Source organism: Mchenga conophoros, linkage group LG3, assembly GCF_057382185.1.
Source record: "Mchenga conophoros isolate Kocher_MC1m ecotype Shallow Benthic linkage group LG3, M_conophoros_male_GT1.1, whole genome shotgun sequence".
NCBI lineage: Eukaryota > Metazoa > Chordata > Actinopteri > Cichliformes > Cichlidae > Mchenga > Mchenga conophoros.
In genome coordinates, this window is record NC_140528.1 from 34875075 (window position 1) to 34891163 (window position 16089).

The window sequence follows — 16089 nt, forward strand, 5'->3', positions numbered from 1 at the left end:
TATCTTCATATTCCCCTGGAAGATTTTAAGTATCTCACTTAAAAGACCCAAGTCATTCCAGGAATCCCGGAAGCCCCTGAAAGACTGATTGAGTCATTCATTCTATCTGGAAGAATCCTGGAAGTGAAATCAAATTTTCCCTTAAGGACCCTGAGGACCGTGCAGGATCTATTTGATTCTCCCCATGCTCGATTCTCTATTTTCAACTGCTGGAGAATCTCGATGTACCTTAAAATGTTCCACAAGTTGCTGACTTGTGGAACATATTTTAGTCTGCATGAACATCTTTACTGACTTTTAGTTCTCAAGAAAGTCTAGAACTCCTTCTTTAAGGACAATCACATCCTTTGGCTTTCTCTCAAGAACATCTACAACACCTTCAGTAACTTACTAAACTTTTCCTGGAAACCTTGAACCAATAAACCATTTAACTCAATGAATTTTGTCAAGTATATGTGGAACTAGCCTACAAAGAATACCTAAACCTCCTGCAGGATCATTTCTCCTCTGAAAGCTCTTTAGAATCTCCTAGAAGTTCTTCAGAGTAAAGAAGGAAATTTCTCAGTACAACTCTTTGAGCTTAAATTGTTAGAAATAAATGTGTTTGGAAAAATAAAGTTCTGGTATGTCATTGTCCAGACTGACCTTTAATTATATAATTATAGTTATAAAAACTATTTGTTAGTTCACAAAATAAATTATGTTTGACTCCCCTGAACTAGAAAGTTTTCTGTTTTGTTTTTTACCTTCAGAATCTTCAAGAGCCCTGAAACATTTCAAAGACTATACTTCTTTACTATACTTTTAGTACTTTAGTGACTAAATCAGATAAACTATTTCCAACTTACCCTACTGCAATCGCGTCTTTAACAACATCTGTTTCCAGAAACTCTGAAAGTGCTCCTGGAACTTCCTCAATGACAACAATAGACACTTGAAACTACAGTAGAAGGAGGCCCATTCTGTCTCCTGTCATGACTTTTACAACATGTTCAAATACCACTTGCACCTATTTGTGACTCCTGGAAACTTTTCAAGAACCCTGAACCATTTCCAGGACTGTATGAGCCTGTTCCTTTCCATTTATTGTGTTCTTAATTACTCATGGAAGAATTCGCCTTCTTCAAGAACATCTAGATGTTTGAGAGTAGTTTTGAGGGTTTGTCTCACCTGGAAAGTTTTCAAAGCCAAGACATTTTTAGCTCTATTACAGGTCACTAGATGACATCTGGAGGCCCACAACCCTTTCAGTCATTGAATGTTGTAAAGACACCTCAAACTGACCTAGGAAAGACCCTGGAGCTACAATGAGGACAATCTGAGACCCTCATGAAACTTGTGAACACTCCTATGGTCTTTGAAACACCACAAGGACTTCAAGATGCTTTTAAAACACCAAAGGAAACTATTTCAAACCAAAGAAGCCTCTTCAAGGATTCCTTGAACTTCCTCCAGAACTTCATGATTAAACTTTGTCGATTGAATATTTTTATCTATTTTGTTTTTTTGAGTGTTTTTTGTAACACATGCATCCATTGAGTCCACATTCATCTGTGTGTGCGTCGTTGTGAGTGTGTGAACCCGTTGTCTGGGGTGACAGCAGTAAGAATGTGTGACATCATAGCGCCGAGTCGTATAAAAGTGTCAGCCCGCCGCCGGCACACAGATACTGACTGGTCCTGAGATGAGACAGGACAGACACCAGTGATAGTTAAAAAAAGAAAAAAAAAAAGCTTATACGACTTGTTCTGAGACTGATAATCAATTACTGTGATTGGAGAAAAACAGTTGGATTGATCGGACGACCAGCAGAATCTTTTATTTGACTTTGATTTTTGTTGGAATATTTTTGAGAAACTGTTTGTCAGTAAGTTCTGCTTCTTTATTGTCCTAATCATCAAATTTACTAATACATAAACATCAGAAAATGACATTTAAACTTCAAAAATATTTCATCAAATTAAAGAAAATCTAAATTGAAATTTACTAAATAATCCAGTTTAATAACTCCCATAACCCAATGAAGATTTATTCATATCTAATAATAAAATAACAAAAATCAAAATTTATTTTAAGTCTAAATTTTCTAGCCTTCTTTTACTTAAAATGTTTTTTAACTCTATTGTATTGAATTGAATTCAATAATAAAAATCTAAACACCTTCAGTTTGGTAGACTCTAATCTACATCTGTAATCTGAGACTGTAATAATAAATTTAAAAAAACTATTCATGACCACATTGTAAAAAAACAGAATTGTACAAACGTGAATAAAGCTACAAATTTGTTAAGATGCACAAATAAATTCAAATTTGTGTTAAAAATATATTTTTGTTTCTTTTTTAATACCACAACAAAATTTGACCCAATCAGTTTTTATCTCCTGATCAGGTTATTTCACCACAATATTCACTTTTATCAAGTCACAGCAATCCTCTGACCGATAGATGGCGCTGTAGGCTTTAATAACCTTCAGTCAGAGCTACACGTAACTCAGCTATTTCATGTTCTTCTTAAAGCTTATAGGTTAAAAACAGTCACGGTGGTGTGTTTTTTTAACTAAATGTTTTTTGTACAAACAAAGATGGCTGCTGCTTCATCTCCTTTCATTTCCCTCATCTTCCTCCTCTTCCTCGCTGTTTCTGCGGAGTTAAAACCGTCACCTCAACGAGACAACAAACAGGTCAGTGGAGAACTTCCTTTTCATCATTACCTTCATTCTCTTTTTACACCCTTTATTTTAATCATTATCTTTGTCCTCATTATCTTCATTCATCGTCTTCATCGATAGTTTCTGCTCTTTTTATTGATTATGTCAGCTTTAATAAAGAGATACAATGAAACAGATCTCATAGTCAGAGATGATCTTAGATTAACAGCATGGTGTCATCAGCATAAGTGAGTCTGTGCAAGATTTTTCAGTGCTCCACCGATTAGTGACACATAATAGGAAGATAAATGTGACACTTAAAAAATGTCATCTGTTTGATGTTTTAAAGACTTGTTTTAAAGACTCAAATATGGGGCAAAGGTTAATGGACCCATCGTTACAAGAGTACTAACAAATATATAATATGGCTTACTCTAAGTTCTGTTATTTGGGACCAGTGTGTAATCTGAGTAATCTGATTAGTTGACTACTCTGTGTACTTGAGGTACAGTTATCAACATTCACTAGAAAAGGCAGTGAATCACACAGATGATTACTGACTGTATTTCAGGTTTTACACTCTCTGTTTGGCTCTCGTCTTTCAACTCTCATCTTGGCCACTCCCACTTTTGATGACATCACAGAGGGATCAGCTAGACAGCTCACCTCCACAACTCCTTCTGCAGTACTGCCTGTGAGCCACACCCTTGCAAAGCGAGTGAACAGCAGAACTGAAGCAGTCCCTCAGTTCTTTCTCAACTTCCTGCGGCAACAGACCAAGATGAGGAGGTGGAGCCGCAAGTCGATGATGGGAGGGAGAGGATGCTTTGGGATGAAGATGGACCGTATTGGGTCCATGAGTGGTCTGGGCTGTTAGACATATGTGTCACCATGGTAACTACACTACGACCTAAGCTCCGCCTGACGTTGCATGACCTCTGACCTCCAGAAGGATGAATTTTTCCACTGGGCAAAGACTTCATGTTGGATCTTTACTAATAAAGGACTAAAGGAAACGTACTAATGACCCTTGACGCCTGGCTCCAGTGCAGCCAGCAGGACTCTGTGTGTGTGAAAGACGAACATGTTTTAAACATGTAGATATATTTGTGTGTGTAAGAACATTAGGCATTTAGCTCACAGCAGGAAATGATCCGCTTCACACGCCTTTTCATTACAGGAAGTACTCTGTGTTGCTCCAGTGAGGGGCGGAGTCTGGATAATGTGTGCAGGACATGGCAGGTTAAAGACAGATGAATGTCCAATCTGATAGTGTTGCACATTTTTGCGCTTTTACATGTGTCTCTGTCGGGTGATGTACTGGAAAGCTGATCACAGTGGGGCATGTGTGAAAGCAGCTTAATAGACGACCATGTGTTAAACATGCAGGTATGTGTGTGTTTGTGTGGACGGACTGCAGGCAACAATAAACTACAGAGAAAACCTCACTGGGCTTATGTTGCTTTGATTCAACAGGTAAATAACATCACACAGATATTTATTACAACATTAATATTAATGAAAGTTTCAGTTTTTACTGTGTGAACTTCCTGTTTATGGTGACACTGAACGGACATTATGGTGCTTCCAACAAGGAAGAAGAATCCTAAATAGGAATGCATATTATGGCTCTGTAACAGCAGGAATGTATTTATCTGTTGTTTAACCAGGAAAACATTTTGAGGTTAAAGACTTGAGAAATACCAAGGGCTCAGGGAAGAGCTTGAGAAGAACAACATCGGAGATCTCTGTCCAGAAGAGCGCGGTCCTAGGAACAGCTAAGATACTGCGCAGGACCGCTCTACCTTTCTGAGAACCAAAAGAAAACCTACTTTTTAAGAACTCGCTAACTCAAGAGTGACATCGCTCCCAAGTTTTGACATATGAGTTTCAAAATATCTCTTCAAGCATGTTATGAAGATGCATTAATGTTATGAGATGACCAAAATAATAGTCAATGCTAGGTTTTTAAAATAAAAGCCTAATTTCAACTGTTTTCACCTTACTGTAATTACTTACTCCACTGAGATGATGTCAGGCTGTTATGAAGTAAACAGTAATGTGTAAGGTGACTGTTTAGCAAGTCTGAAGCCTGAGCTTTTGGCTCACTGGGATTATTTTTACAGGTTTATCCCATTGTATGAAATTTAGCAAAGTGAGTTATTTATAGATGCAGTTTAACAGAAAAGACAGAATCACAGCAAATGAGCAAGAAAACGGGAGAGACTTTTATTAGCCTTGCCACAAGGGTTACTTCTTATTGCCTGTGATCTGGTTTTGAAAACTTATAGCAGACTATAAGATGCTCTGTGATGTTTAAGGTAATGAAAGTTATTCTTTTACCCTGTGTTCATTTCATCTGTTTCTTTAGGAAATGGTTTATTACCTTGTCTCCACGTGAGACTCCTTTAGTTTGTGTTATTAGTGCGCCCTCATGTGGCAGATGCCAGTGAGTGCAGTTACCTAAGTTTGCGCACAGCATGCTTCACTAAAACCAAGCTAGAACAAGGAAGAAGTGTTTTTAAAAACACGTGTCTGAGTATTCGTCAAATTAATTTATCATAAACATGTTTGTGATAAATAAACAGGTCAGCTGTTTGTTTTACTGACCTTCTCATAAATATTACTCTTTAGGGTTACAAATTATTTCTATATAAAAAAAAATCATATTATTTAAATGATTTGACCGTAATGTTTTTTAATACATAATATAGTCCTACAGTCATAAATTAGTCCTCGTCAACACAGTCAAATGTAGCAGGTTGGTGCTGCACTTTCACATCGGAAACATTTTGTTTGTTTGTCTGTTTGTTTGGTTTTTTACATATGACTATCAAATATACGATAAACCTGATAACTATTAAACTAAAGATTATGAAACATATAATGAAAGCAACAGTTCACTGGAGTTGTGTCACTGTTGTTGGAGTGTTATTTTGAAACAGACAGTGAACACATCACTTGACTTCCTTTTACATATTTCCTAAAGCTTTCTTATGATAAGTCCACTGCCACTTTTCATTTATCAGTTTTTCTCTTTTATCTCATAATTTGAAGCTTCTAGTTGAAGTCAGTGATATGACCAGCTCTATTAAAAGTTGATCATGAAGTTCTTTTGGATAGATATTAATATCTTGTGCAAATACCAAGTTTTCTTAATTATAATTCTTTTTGGTCAGGATTTTCTGAACAGAGTGCCATTTACATCAGTGGATGGTTCATGGTGTTGGTGGTGTATGGAACACATCATAAAATGTGTGACGCGTTAATAATTTTACCGGTTAAAGGTTAAAATACAAAAATGATCATATCATTACATTGTTAGAGAAAATGTCATTCATTCACACTGAAAAAGACTGGAAATAATAAAAGATAATCTTTTTCTTATTATTATTATTATTATTAAGGTGGTCTAAGTTGAAACTTGAGAAGAAGAAATACATTTTTAGACAGGTTGCCTAAAACTTGAATTTAATCACCACTCATTTCAAAGTGATTTCCTTCTTCTTCTTCTTCTTTTGGATCCTCCTTTTTGGAGTTGCCACAGTGCATCTTATCTGCTCGGCAGTTCCATTTTTAACATCCTATGCACATGTCCACACCATCTCGGCCTTGCTTCTATAACTTTGTCTCCAAACTGCTCTTCCTAATTTCTTATCCTCTCCATCCCGATCACTCCCAATGACGTTCTTAACACATTCAGCTCGGCCTTCTGTCTGTTCATCAGTGCCACCGTCTTCAAACCAAACATCACAGCACGTCTCACTAACATCTTATAAACCTTCTGTTTCACTCTTGCTGCTTCTGTAACAAATCACCCTTGACACTCGTTTCCATCCTCCCCAGCCTGCCTGCACTTTCTTCTTCACCTCTCTTGTACACAGTCAGTTGGATGGTTGACCCCAGGAACCTCATCTACGTCACTCCTTTTACTCCTCGCACGTTCATTTTATCCACTTGCCTCATCCTCACACATGTTATCTGTCTTATTTCCTCTTCTCTCTCCTCCTCCTGCTCCCTTCTCTCCCAACAGATCAAAACATCATGTGCAAACATTCATAAGACTTCCTCATGTTGAACCAGTTTCAGTAATTGTTTAATAATATTACATTTATTTTGAATATTTCTACGTTTTTTAAGAATATATAATTATTTTTGTATTTCTGGTGAAATTTCTGACATGCACAGGTTGTTCCCGCCTCTCGGGGGCAGCATGCAGACATTTGGCTGTTCCCTGTCACGTGACGAGGTCAGTAGTTCCGGGGTCAGGGCTCGCTCAGCTAACATCAACCAAACCGTTGACGGTAACACGGAAACAGAACGAGCTGACTGTCCTCTCCTCCCGGACGTTCTCCTCCACTACCAGCGAGCCTCCTGCCTCTGGATCCCGGCTGTTCCCGCCTCTTCCTCCGTCCTCCTGGTCCGCACCGGTCAATAAGCCTGAAGCATGTCGGCAGTGCAGCGGATGAAAGTGGCAAACGAGCGACACAGCAAGACGATCACACAGCGGGGACACGTCCAGAAAACGTCGGTAGGGAAACCAGGGCTAACGGCTGACCCGTTAACTTAGAGCCCGTGGGCTGTGGCCGGCGTGTGGTCTGTAGATGTGATGTTCGTGTAGAAGTGAGCATTTAAATACGTTTATTTGATTTATTTAGAGTCGAATCCAGGAAACAGCTAGCTCGCTAAGTTAGCCACGGAGCTCTGTTACCATCACAGTCGCCATCATGCTGCATGTAATTGTTGTTAAAAACCAGTGAAATGGTGGGATAGTAACAGAGGTCCCGCTGCTGGCGCACTGTGAGTGGCTGTTTAGTGTGTCATCTTAAAGAGAGCCAGAGTCCTGCAGGAAAGCTGGAGTTTTAGCGCGCCGCTCGATTGTAATTTATAGAAATACGATTTTATTCTAATATATTAAAGTTTTATTTTGTGGTGTTCAATCGGCACAAACATATAAAGCTGTCGGCTGTTTGTGAGCTTTTGGGGGGCTTTAATCGTCCATCCCCTCTGTGTGATGAGGTGTAAACAGATGGAGTGGGCGGAGGCGTGCAGCTCAGTGCGCACATTTAAAACAGAATTTGTGTCAAAGAAGGTGATGTTAGGGAATCACACGCAGGCCGAATTTAACAAAGGGCTTCGGACCGTTTAAATGAAGATCAGATGCTCGATTCTGTCCGTGCAGACAGAGAGCAGCGTTAAATGAGCTGTTTTCTAAATGGAGTCTGGTGCAGAGTGGCTGGTTTGGCAGGTGTAACAACATTGAGCGCACACAAAGCTGTGTGTGTGTGAGCAGTTATGAGTGTGACACACACAGAGTCAGCCTAACATTTTTTACTGTGAGGCGATTCTCAAGGAACTCGAAGCCACAGATGTGATTTAGTAAACATCTGTAAACACCCAGCTTTGTACTTTTGAAGCTTAAATTCAGAGACATTTAGCTTGCGTGCCATCAGCAGGCACGCTAGCTCAGGATATTTACAGTGTGTGGTGGGCGACTGTGACAAAACCACAGTTTGCCTTGATTCAGTTGGTGGTGTCACACCGTACAACAGAACTACTTGTGTTTTCTGTTTGATGAACAAAGAAGTATTTGATGTTTGAATACCTGTAAAACCCCTCATAAAATATGGTTTAAATATACATTTATTACAGTTCTAGTGATATTTGCACTGCTTTGGCACAACGAATATTTCATTGAAGCAGCACCACGTGAATCAACCAATGCTGAGGCTATACTGGCATCTTTACATGGTCCCTGCTGCTCAGTCACATCGAGCTAACTTTAGCTTATGTTACAGCAGCCAAAATGTATGTAAACAGTGTGCGTTACTAGGCAACTACGTGTGCCATTAATGTCCAGCGCTGCGTTCATTATTATATTAACGTGACGTCTTCAGCGGTTTGAGGTATAAGTGGCCTTCCCGTTGTACCACATATTGCAAATGGTAACATGACGGGTTTTATTTTAACAGGGTTACATAATTTAAACATTTTTAAAGTTCTAGTGTTTAAAATAAATCAAAGGTCAGAGCTTGGAGCTCTGAGGCATGAATGGATCTCATCAGTCAGGGTTTGGCCCTGTAATGATGACCTCCAGACGTTAAGGTGAACACAGTAAACACTGACTGTCCACAGAAATCTTTTCATTTGCTAGCAGAAGTCTTTGAAACGGGACGATTACAGCAGGGATGTTAGCTGAAATATTCAGCGGCTGTCGCACGTTCTGTTTGCCCGTCCTGTCTACAGTTCGGTTTCTCAGGTTGTCTTTGGTTTGTTGGAGACTTTCGGTTTTCTCTTAGCGTTGACCTGCCAACACTCCCATCTCACCTGTCACAAAATGTCATTTTTTTTCAGCTCGTCTGTCCTTGCAGTAGACAAACCAGTTAGAACTGTCTCACCTCGTGTTTCTCTACTTTACTCACCCTGCTGCATAAACGAGGCTTCATGAAGCACAAGCTTAAATCTCAGGATTAAGCAAGTGAAATGTGTGAAACAAAGTCGCATATAATGTAAACAGTGTAAAGGTATCATAAGAGAAGTGTTGTGAAAACACCAAAGACGCCTGTTTTCACCACGAGGTGTTATCATTACCATCAGAATAAAAAGAACCAAGTTCTATGTAGAAGGAAAACTCAAAAGGCTTCCACGGGACGCTTTTGACGGTGCGTGGTTTCTCTGTGTTTTCCAGCGGCCAGTAAACGATGAGAAGTCTCCGGTGGGCCCGTGGCTGCTCGCTCTGTTCGTCTTTGTGGTTTGTGGATCAGGTGAGTTTCTCCCCTGCAGGTGATACAGATGTTGATACAGCTGCTGATGCAGACGGGCTCTGCTTCCCGCTCAGCTGATCCTATCTCTGTGGCGTTTCTGCAGAACTCTATCAGCTCTCGAAACTCTGAGTCACATTTTTCCCCAGAAGTTTTGTCTTCAGCCTGCAGGATACGGAGTCAGAAGGTCTTCCTGTGACAGATTGCACTTTTATCGCTGCCAGTCAGGACTTGCCATCTCTAATTAGCGTTTGGTAACACATGTCAAAAAACAGTCGCTTTAAATAGATGGGAGTTAGCTCTCCTGCTTTTCTCAGCCTGTTTTTTAATTGTAGGTCACAATAGAATCTCTGTTTGTGCCGTGGCTTTGAGGCATAGAGCCGGTTTGGGTTTCCCGTGATGTTCCTGCTCATTAAGCAGATTAATGTTGCTTCTGCCAGCAGCAGAAGACTTGACTGTTTCATACTAAAAGAAGTATTAGAGTTACTGGAATAAGGACAGGAAGTTGATGCTGGCGGTGCTGGACATTGTGAAAGTTTCACATTTGCGACTAAAAATACATGTGCAGATTGCTACATTTATTTAGGAGCATGTGTGTGAATAAAAAGTATTACAAGGCTCAACACTCTTCGTTAACATGACAATAAACCTGGAGAGAGAGAAACATGTTTGCTTTACTTTTTGGATTAACTGCGATCGTTACAATTACTGCAATCACAATCAAAGCCTCTGAAGATAAAAAGCTATTAAGAGTCCTCTATTAAAGCACTGATCATCAAATTTAATGGGGTGTCTCTAGTTGTAATACCTCAGTAGATAGGCAGGCACATCCATCCTTATCCATAGGTAAGTATATGAATACATGCCTATGGATAAGATAAACAGGACAGTTGGTAAAGTAGATTAAGTCATATATCAGTAGGTAGGTATATGGATCATTACACAGGTAGTTAAGTAGGTAGGTAAATGGGTGGGTGGGTATAATGAGATGAGAGAGATGATGAGATAGCCTTTATTTGTCAGTTGCAGGTCTTTTGCCCACAACCAAGATGACAGACCTTGCCGGCCGTACATACAATACAAACATCACATTGGGGAGACAGGTCAGGCCAGGTAGCGAGGAAAAAAAACATTGAAATGTGCAACACAAAAGGATAATACAGGAATGCACAGGTATCAACACACCATAACACAATAAACACAGACAAGCAACATGGGAAAGAGTCCCAGTGTGTACATCTGATCTGGGACCGCTGAAATCTTTCGACTGCGCCTCCAGCTGACCCGATGTCCACATCAGAGGGGAGGTAAGCGTTGGAGGTGGCGTTGGGTCCGGGGTAGGGAGGGTGAGGCGTCAGTGAGTGCTTATCAGTATCAGTATATGTATGTGTGTGCGTGTCCATAGTTCAGCTGAGACAGTGTCCTTCACCCTATCAGGCTAAGTAAACAGTCTACCAGCCAACCCAGGTGGCCTTGTAGGGAATGGGAAGGAACAGACTCAACACAGTCGTTATCAGGGAGTTGTTGTTCGGCTCCAGCCTTGAGCTGGCGCCGAAGGGGTAGCCGGGTTATGATGGTAATTGAGAATTTCAAGCTGTTTTTTAACACTCCGACACTCGTCTCTCAGTCCCCCGTTAATAGCTGCGAGCTTCTCCGTGATGTTATCAGCTATCGATTCTGTGGTCTTGTCACTCTTTTTGCTCACATAGCAGATTCTGAGACCTCACGACCGCAGCCAACTGATCCGAGGTGTAATCCAGCTCCGCCCAGAGGTGTTGTTCTGAGTTGATTCTTTCCTGATGTAATCCAACATACATACGCTCAAAGGTGTTATTCTGAGCATTCACTGCAGTCGTAAGCGCCTCCAAGCTCTTAACCATGCTGCCTTCAGTGAGCCCTTTCTGAGAAGTCGCACCTGTCGTTCCAATCCCAGCGGGCAGCCTTGTGGGGGTTTGAACAGCCTGTTCCGCTTTCTTATTTCTCTGATAAGCCAGGGCCAAGCCAGCTCCGATCAGCAAGAACCCTGTTATCATGGTTCCGAATAGGTAGATATCTTCAGCGTCCTCGATCGACAGTCCCGCCAGGCACACGATCCTCTGCCACCCGTCCATCGTGTATCCGGCAGGGAAAGTCCCTCCAGGGCACTCGGGTTCTCCCGAGCCCAGACTTCTCGTTAAAGGGTGTCAATAGCATTCAGAGACCAGTTGATCAAATCCATAATTCTCCTTTAGGTTTTAGACACAGACTGTGAGAGAGTGTTCCAGGGAAAGTAATACAAAAAAGATACGAGAATAGACAAGGACATAAGAACTAGCAGGAAAGATAAGGGAGAGGAGAAAAAGTGCGTCCGCCTCCTCCGAGAGCCAAAGTAGAAGTGGCAGGTAGGTGCATAGATAGAGAGGCTTTAGGTACAGAGACACCTATGGGTGTCTATGTAGGTAGATTTTAGGCAGGTAGAGGGTATGATGGTAGTTAGATATGGGTTGGTATATAGGTAGATAAGTAGGTGGGAACATAGTTTGGTAGATGGATGCAGCAGGTTTGTCAGTAGGTGGATCTGCACATATCTTGGAAGGTAACCGTGTAGGTAGATGGAGACATAGAGGAGCATGTTTCCCACTGAGCTGTGGCCGTTGTTCTTCTAACGTAACTCTTTACGTGTTCATAATCTTAGGTTGTAAGCTTGTGGTTTGAAACCATAATGTTTCATTTTTTCACTTTATCTAGGATTCAAGCAGCTCTTTGCTCACATGTTGGGTTTTATAAAGTTCAGTGGGCGACCGTTCAAGTCTACATGCTGGTCAGTAGCAGCTGGGCTCTTTTACAACAATGTGCTTTGGCATCGTGTTGCTGAAAAAAGCTGAATCTTTGGTGGCTGCGTTAGTTGAACAGTAACAACTTTCTTACAGATGTTTGTGGATTCCATCATATGTGGTTCATAACGTCATTGAGGTTTCATGACTTGATGGATTTGGCTGCACAGTGTGAATGTTGGTGTCAGCGCTGCATTAGAAACCGACCTGATCCTGCGTGTGCTCAGGAACATCCACACCTGAAGAAACACTGACGGTGAAATAAGCACAGGTTTCCACCTTAAATGAGCTCTGAGCCCGGGCTCATTTAAGGTGGAAACCTGTGCTTATTTCACTGACAGGTTTCTAAACCACACTGTGTCCCTGCGGCTTTGCTTCATAGTTAGTCCTCACAGACTCGAGGAGCTTATGAAACACAAACGGTGCTTTTATTTACATTTACAGAAACGTTGCTATAAACACGTCCGTCGTGACTGCGTGCGCTCGGAGTCTTTGGACGGTTAGTGTTCTTGTTTAAGACTCCACTGCGAGCTGGTGAGGAGGCTCGCTGTTGAGGAACACGTGTGAAACCACACGAGCAGCTGCAGAGTGATAACGCAGAGACTTCTGCATTTGCAGCCAACAACAGAGCACATCACCTCGCCATCATTTCAAGCGCGTTCACACGTCACATGATTCATGCGATCTTATCTCCGCTGCACACGGTTGTTTGGTACCTCCGTTTCATAACATTTATCTTCTTTAAAATACAGTAGCTAGTGTTACGTGACAAACACAGGCGGCTGGCAGGCCTCCAGCCCTCGGAGTAAAACTCAGGAAGCGATCGTGGCTCGTTGCTTTGCGTCGTTTGTGGTTGTTTTTTTAACGTTTGTGCCACAATTTCCAGGTTTGATTCACTGAGCAATAATACAGTTTAAGAGTGTTTAAGAAAACAGGTGTCAGCGTCTCTCTGTGTCTACGGATGAGCTAGTTTTGTGTCATGTGACCTGCTGCTAATGCCTCCTTTGTGTTTGTTGCAGCCATCTTCCAGATCATCCAGAGCATCAGGCAGGGCATGTGATGATCTTTGACCCCAGAGATGCTGAGCCCGATGGAGGGAGGGAGGGGCACATCGCCTTCAAAACACACCCCCAACACACTCTCTCACACACACACTTGTACCTGTGGAGTCTGGACTCTTCCCTCTCTCTCTGCAGCACATCGCCTGTTTGTTTACTCCCGTCTCTGTCGATGAAGCTGATCCATCACATATTGATAATTGGTTCCTGTCAGATGAAGTCTTAAATCCTCTTCCTGTCGGTCGTCCAGCTGCTGTCTCTCGTCTCTGCTGCTTTTCTCAGTCCCCGGTTTAAAGGGACAAAGCGCTGTTCTTCCTGCTGTCGGCTCATTAATCATAAATCCTGCGAACGCGCCTCCTTTCTCAGACCGTCGCTCAGTCTTTAGGACCCTCGTGAGTCTGAGCTCATTTACTCAGAAAGACTCAGCCATCATACTGTGAATCATTGTAATAACAGGACAAAGTTAAGGTTCAGACAGATGTTTACATGCAGCACGCCTCAGATTTTAAACTTTTGTACATTGAAGCCTGAGAAGAGCAGCCCAGCCTGGAAGACTTTTAATGTGAAAAAAAGAATGTCTTCCAAATTAAAAGTCTAACACACCTGTTCTAGTTTCAGTTCATATTGAGTGTATTTGTTGTGAATTTTGTATTTTTGTCAATAATAGTTCAGTGATTTATGTGATTTCGAGTGCTGTTGCTAACCGCTGTTTAATGACTGCTTATTACTTAGTGTTTCAAATGTGAAACAAACAAAAAGAACAAATCTATTTATTTCTGAGGAGCCGTTTAATTCATTCCGCTGATTATTCAGTCACATATCGTAAGTGTTAATATTAGAAACGGTTTAAAGACAAACATTTACTTTAAAGAAGCAATTTTAGCTTTTCTGCTGGAGCTCTTTAGTTTCAACCACAGCTGTTACTCTAATCTCTCCTCTGGTAACTGTCACTTACATTTAGTGCGTCTTCTTCACAATAAACCCTGCTTGAGCTGTGATTGGTTATATTTGTGATGAATTAATGAAATAGTTAAGTTACAGATAAAATGTTTATTTTGAACTCAGGGTTGAAATCTGCAGATTGCGTCTATCAGCAGCACGTCTCTCATCCAAAACACTTTTTTGTGAGTGTGTGTGAAACAGGAAATATATGAATCACATGAAGAAGAAGTCAGAGCTTCATCTTCTGTGAGCGCTAGTTACAAATGTCTCACGGGGCCTCGTAAATTCTTCTTTTAGCTCTCAGATTTTCAGAGGTCCAAAGTCATTTAAAGTAAATGAATCTGGGCTTTAATGACGTGCAGATGAAGCGACGAACAGACTGTCAGCGGGGTGAAAAGACGTTGAATTAAAGCACACAGGAAGTGATTGTGAATGCAGGTTCATGCTGGATCATCGTGTGAAGTTTACAGGATTCAGACTGGAAATGTGATTTCTCTTTAAGGCTCTAAAAACAGCGCTTTGCTCCTTTAAATCCCTTCCCCTCCACACACTTTCAGTTCTTCTGCTGTAAATGAAGTAAAACAAGCTGATGAAACGAGCTCCGTCATTACAAACGTCCTGCTGACGTTTCCATGTGAAGCAGTCGGAGACGTTCCTTCAGCTGGACGACACGCTCCGCTTTGATACTAAATAAAGCTCCAATATTTTTCTCTACACGCCTCCCGGCTCCTCTTTGTCTTTGCTTTCTCTGTAAGAAAAAGATGTTTACGACCAACAAGGCAGTGCAGGCATGAATTCATCTCTGAAAGTGAAGACTGTCTCTGATGACACCTGAGAGTTGAATTGTTCTTTCCGATAAAGGATCTCAGACCAGCTGCTGCCATCTTGTGGCTGAAGTTAATCATCATTGTAAACTTGCTTTACTAACAGCTGTTCTGAAGAAGAAGGGTTAGCACTATTGAATTTGTACTGTTATCCACGGTTTTATTAATTATATGAAAAACAAATCAACCTGTCCTGCTAAAGATTAAGTTGGGAAACAAGGGGACAGATGGAGGATGCAGAACAGTATGGAGCCCCTCAGTGATCGCACTCAATTGTCCATAACTCCACTACCAAACCGGGTGCTAACATGAAGCCTGTTACCCTGACTCTGCACACTGACTGCCACCAGTGAGCCCAGAAGAAAACAGAGTTACCATCATTAACATCACTAGCACAATAACGTAAAACATAAAGAGGAAAAACTGCAATTGTAGTATTCAAAATACAAAATAATTAGAAGCAATTGTCAATAAAAATAAATGACACAACTCCAATGTCAAAGTACATATATACAATGTATATATACACAAACATCCCGTAAATAAACACTAGCCTTAACAAATAGATCAGCTGGTACTTCATTAAGGGGGGGTTCAAAACTCAGTTTTATAACACACCTCTGGGCAAGACATCTGTTTATCAGTTGTATTACCAAAGTGACTCATCCAGCCTCCAACAGATCAATTTGTTCAAGTAAGAAAGGATAAATGTCTATGAAGCCAGTGTTGTGCTACGGTAGGTGTATTATGGGAGGGGATTATTTCATCAAACTGAGGACATTTTGCCTGACAATTATCTGTATCCTCCTAATACACCTTGTTGCTAGGTGTATTCCCGTGACAGTGTGAGCAGTTGTTAAAAACTATCCTGAACATCCACTGACCTGTATATTGCACTCTATGTAGTGTTTTGTATAGTATTGGTTTTATACTGGGATTTCTAATCAATTTAAAGCTTTTTACGCATATCTGAGACCAGAACTTTTGGCCTAAACTGACTGATAAATCTGCTTCCCATTTTGCAATAGGAAGATTCATCTAT

General features: G+C 41.0%; 2 protein-coding genes across 2 annotated transcripts; both read left to right on the forward strand.

The window, feature by feature from the left end:
- The first annotated feature begins 1675 nt into the window (after window positions 1-1675).
- Window positions 1676-4033, forward strand: LOC146578343 (C-type natriuretic peptide 2-like). Its single transcript, XM_085269439.1, has 3 exons — window positions 1676-1867; window positions 2584-2682; window positions 3221-4033. Exons 2-3 carry the CDS (start codon window positions 2584-2586, stop codon window positions 3524-3526), a joined length of 405 nt encoding a protein of 134 aa, XP_085125565.1. The 5' UTR covers window positions 1676-1867; the 3' UTR covers window positions 3527-4033.
- Window positions 4034-6923: 2890 nt separating this feature from the next.
- On the forward strand, window positions 6924-14937 carry LOC146578344 (stress-associated endoplasmic reticulum protein 1). Its single transcript, XM_085258249.1, has 3 exons — window positions 6924-7180; window positions 9338-9413; window positions 13243-14937. Exons 1-3 carry the CDS (start codon window positions 7097-7099, stop codon window positions 13281-13283), a joined length of 201 nt encoding a protein of 66 aa, XP_085114375.1. The 5' UTR covers window positions 6924-7096; the 3' UTR covers window positions 13284-14937.
- Window positions 14938-16089: the final 1152 nt, after the last annotated feature.

What these genes read in the sequence shown, in the direction of transcription:
- LOC146578343 (XM_085269439.1), top strand. Translation starts at nt 2,584, where the DNA reads ATGGCTGCTGCTTCATCTCCTTTCATTTCCCTCATCTTCCTCCTCTTC. An exon ending in CTCAACGAGACAACAAACAG is followed by an intron (nt 2,683 to 3,220) that starts GTCAGTGGAGAA and finishes ACTGTATTTCAG; the next exon opens with GTTTTACACTCTCTGTTTGG.
- LOC146578344 (XM_085258249.1), top strand. Translation starts at nt 7,097, where the DNA reads ATGTCGGCAGTGCAGCGGATGAAAGTGGCAAACGAGCGACACAGCAAG. An exon ending in GACACGTCCAGAAAACGTCG is followed by an intron (nt 7,181 to 9,337) that starts GTAGGGAAACCA and finishes TGTGTTTTCCAG; the next exon opens with CGGCCAGTAAACGATGAGAA. An exon ending in CTTTGTGGTTTGTGGATCAG is followed by an intron (nt 9,414 to 13,242) that starts GTGAGTTTCTCC and finishes TGTTTGTTGCAG; the next exon opens with CCATCTTCCAGATCATCCAG.